The sequence below is a fragment of the Penaeus vannamei genome, chromosome 38, assembly GCF_042767895.1.
Source record: "Penaeus vannamei isolate JL-2024 chromosome 38, ASM4276789v1, whole genome shotgun sequence".
Lineage (NCBI taxonomy): Eukaryota > Metazoa > Arthropoda > Malacostraca > Decapoda > Penaeidae > Penaeus > Penaeus vannamei.
Window position 1 is genome coordinate 6,847,890 of NC_091586.1, and position 4,019 is coordinate 6,851,908.

The 4,019-nt window shown below is 53.7% G+C and overlaps 1 protein-coding gene across 1 annotated transcript; it reads left to right on the forward strand.

Annotated features, from left to right (window-relative positions):
- The first annotated feature begins 1,004 nt into the window (after positions 1–1,004).
- LOC138859816 (processed variable antigen-like) lies at positions 1,005–3,589 on the forward strand. The gene is made up of 2 exons (XM_070116105.1): positions 1,005–1,079; positions 3,032–3,589. The coding sequence occupies exons 1-2, from the start codon at positions 1,005–1,007 to the stop codon at positions 3,587–3,589; spliced, it is 633 nt and encodes a 210-aa protein (XP_069972206.1).
- Positions 3,590–4,019: the final 430 nt, after the last annotated feature.

Here is a 4,019-nt window from a genome sequence, read left to right on the forward strand (position 1 = left end):
CTGCCTGCCAACCTCTCTCTCTCTCCCTTCTCATTTAGCTACCCACCTTCCCCTTCCCCCTTACCTGCCTGCCCACCTCCCCCTCCCCCCTTACCTGCCTGCCTACCTCCCTTTCCCTCCTGCCTTACCTCCCCACCTGCCCCCCCCCTTCCCCTCCCTCCCCAACCCCTCCCGAGCAAGGGTAAGGAAAGCCCCACCTCCCCTTCCCTTCCCCTCCCTCCCCCCTCCCTTACCCCCCCCGAGCAAGGGTAGGAAAGGTGCAATTGCAGTGTTGCTCGTGGCTTAAGTGAGGGGGTTTGGCTTACCCTCTTAAAGTTGCAACAAGGTGAAGATTTTGGGTCCCGGACGCCGCTCGCCACCTTGGCCGGACACCGCCCCGTGGCATCGTGCGTGCGTGCGTGCGTGCGTGCGTGCGTGTGTGTGTTGGTGTGTGTGTGTGCGTGTGGGGGGGGGGGAGGAGTACGTGCGTGTGTGTATGTGTATGTGTGTGGGGGGGGGGAGTGCGTGCGAGTGTGTGTGGGGGGGGGGTGCGTGCGTGTGTATGTGTGTGTGTGGGGGGGGGGGGGGGGTGCGGGTGTGTATGTGTGGAGGGGGGTGCGTGCGTGTGTGTGTGTTTATTTGTTTGTTTGTGTGTGCGCGTTTAAGTTTATTTGTGTGTATGTATTTATTCACATATACAGGGATGTGATCAGATACACAAGTAGAAAGACACGAAGAATTTTCACATCGTCACTCCTAAATAGACACAGAACAAAAAAAAAAAAAAAAACATCCACATTATGACGAAAGAAAATGTCATTTCAACCCAAAAATCCTTCAAGTCAGCGCAGAGAGAGAGACAAGGAGAGAGAGAGAGAGGTAAGGAGAGAGAGAGAGACAAGGAGAGAGAGAGAGAGGTAAGGAGAGAGAGAGAGAGAGAGAGAGGTAAGGAGAGAGAGAGAGACAAGGAGAGAGAGAGAGACAAATCCGGCGAGAGAGACAAAAGGAGAGAGAGAGAGATAGAGATGCTGTGTGACATGAGCGCTTATCTCGGAGCGAATTCCTTAAGTATCTATATTTTTGGGAAGAATAAAGGCTCGGTTAGACAGTAACTGATTAAGGTTTATCAGACCATTGATATGTGTGTATAGTACAGTATGATACCGTATATAATAACGATAATACAGTACGAGGATATAATAGTAATAATAATAATGATAATAAGGATAATAATAATAATAATATAATAGTAATAGTAATAATGATGATGATAATAATAGTGATAATAATAATAATAATAATAATGATAATAATTATGATAATAGTAATAGTAATAATAATAATGATAATAATAATAATAATAATGATAATAATAATAATAACAATGATAATAATAATAATGATAATAACAATAATAATAATAACAAATAATAATAATAATAATAATGGCAATAATAATGGTAATATAAATAATAATAATGATCATAATAATGATGATTATTCAGGGTTTGCTGTGACAGGCTCTTGTGACATCATTCAAATTGTGGCTTGTCTGTTTACTGTGCTTCTAAATCACCCCCTGTGAGCGAGGAATGGCCGGGGTTACCATCCACTGGCGGTGCGCGAGAATCGAACGCTGGTCAACAAGATTAATAGACAACAACACTACCACGGCACTTAATTCTGGTCCCTAAGTAATCCTTTCCCCTTTTTTTAAGTTTCCAGAACAATCTCGCTCTCACTTATCATCCCCATCCCTCCCTATTCCCACCCCCACCCCTCCCCATTCCCACCCCCACCCCTCCCGATTCCCACCGGGGCTGAAGACGGGGAGATAGGAATAAGAGAGAAGGGAGAGAGAATGAGGGACGTCGCCGCGTCGAGGAGGAACCGCTAATGAAGCTCATCATTAACATATCGACGGAGGAAGCGGCGCCGGGGAGCTGGAGCCTCAGCCTCTCGGGTCGGCGGGAGGAGGGGGTGGGGGAGTAGGGAGGGAAGAGGGAGGAGGGGGTGGGGTGGGGGAGTAGGGAGGGGGTGGGGGAGTAGGGAGGGAAGAGGGAGGAAGGAGGGGGTGGGGGAGTAGGGAGGAGAGGGTGGGGTGGGGGAATAGGGAGAGAAGAGAGAGGAGGGGGTGGGGGAGTAGGGAGAGAAGAGGGAGGAGGGGGTGAGGGAGTAGGGAGGGAAGAGGGAGGAGGGGGTGGGGGAGTAGGGAGAGAAGAGGGAGGAGGGGGTGGGGGAGTAGGGAGAGAAGAGGGAGGAGGGGGTGGGGGAGTAGGGAGAGAAGAGAGAGGAGGGGGTGGGGGAGTAGGGAGAGAAGAGGGAGGAGGGGGTGAGGGAGGAGGGGGTGGGGGAGTAGGGAGAGAAGAGAGAGGAGGGGGTGGGGGAGTAGGGAGAGAAGAGGGAGGAGGGGGTGAGGGGGTACGGAGGGAAGAGGGAGTAGGGGGTGGGGGAGTAGGGAGGGAAGAGGGAGGAGGGGGTGGGGGAGTAGGGAGGGGAGAGGGAAGAGGGAGGAGGGGGTGGGGGAGTAGGGAGAGAAGAGAGAGGAGGGGGTGGGGGAGTAGGGAGAGAAGAGGGAGGAGGGGGTGAGGGAGTAGGGAGGGAAGAGGGAAGAGGGAGGAGGGGGTGGGGGAGTAGGGAGGGAAGAGGGAAGAGGGAGGAGGGGGTGGGGGAGTAGGGAGGGAAGAGGGAGGAGGGGGAAGATCCGGTGGAGGGGGAGGGGGGCGGGGAGGACCGCAGCGGCTGGGTAATTACACGCAGGTAATCTCGGGTTTGGACAGGAGACAGAGAGGGAGGGAGAGAGGAGAAAGGGGGGAGAGGGAGAGGGAGAGAGAGAGAGAAAAGTGTTGAGGGAGAGGGAGAGAGAGAATGAGCGAGAGAGAAAAGGGGGAGGGAGAGGGAGAGAAAGGGGGGGGGGGAGAGAGAGACAGACAGACAGACAGAAGCAGACACAGAAACAGAAGAAAAAAAAATCTAGAGTGGGGACAGAAAAGAAATGTATAAGGCGTGAGTGTCCGGACCTTAATACAGAACTTAAAAACAATCTCAAAAGAAAAGGTTCGACATAACGCACAGACGCGGCGAGAGAGGCGAGAGAGGCGAGAGAGGCGAGAGGCGAGAGCGGCGAGAGGCGAGAGCGGCGAGAGCGGCGAGAGCGGCGAGAGGCGAGAGAGGCGAGAGCGGCGAGAGCGGCGAGAGCGGCGAGAGGCGAGAGAGGCGAGAGGCGAGAGCGGCGAGAGGCGAGAGAGGCGAGAGCGGCGAGAGCGGCGAGAGGCGAGAGAGGCGAGAGGCGAGAGCGGCGAGAGGCGAGAGCGGCGAGAGGCGAGAGCAGCGAGAGCGGCGAGAGGCGAGAGCGGCGAGAGGCGAGAGCGGCGAGAGAGGCGAGAGCGGCGAGAGGCGAGAGCGGCGAGAGGCGAGAGCGGCGAGAGCGGCGAGAGACGAGAGCGGCGAGAGCAGCGAGAGCGGCGAGAGGCGAGAGCGGCGAGAGCGGCGAGAGCGGCGAGAGCGGCGAGAGCGGCGAGAGGCGAGAGGGGCGAGAGCGGCGAGAGGCGAGAGAGGCGAGAGCGGCGAGAGAGGCGAGAGCGGCGGCGCCCTTAGCGAGTCTCCGTGACCCCAGGGCCGCCGCGTCAGGAGTCCCCGGCACAGCGACTTCTGCGACGCTCATTTCCCTCGCAGTTCCTCCGGCAGTGGCAGAAGGCGCGGGGCGAGGGCGGCGCAGCGTAATGGCAGAGCACGCGAAAGCAATACTGATAAAGATGGAAATGATAACAGGTAATGAAAATATGAGGTGTAATGATACCGCGATAAATTGAAAATCATGATGACAACTACTGCTTTGGAAAAAAAGAAAAAAAACACAGAAAAAGACAAAAAATGATATATATATATGTGTGTCTGATTATATATATATATATATATATATATATATATATATATATATATATATATATATATATATATGTGTGTGTGTGTGTGTGTGTGTGTGTGTGTGTGTGTGTGTGTGTGTGTGTGTGTGTGTGCGTGTGTGTGTGTATGTGTGT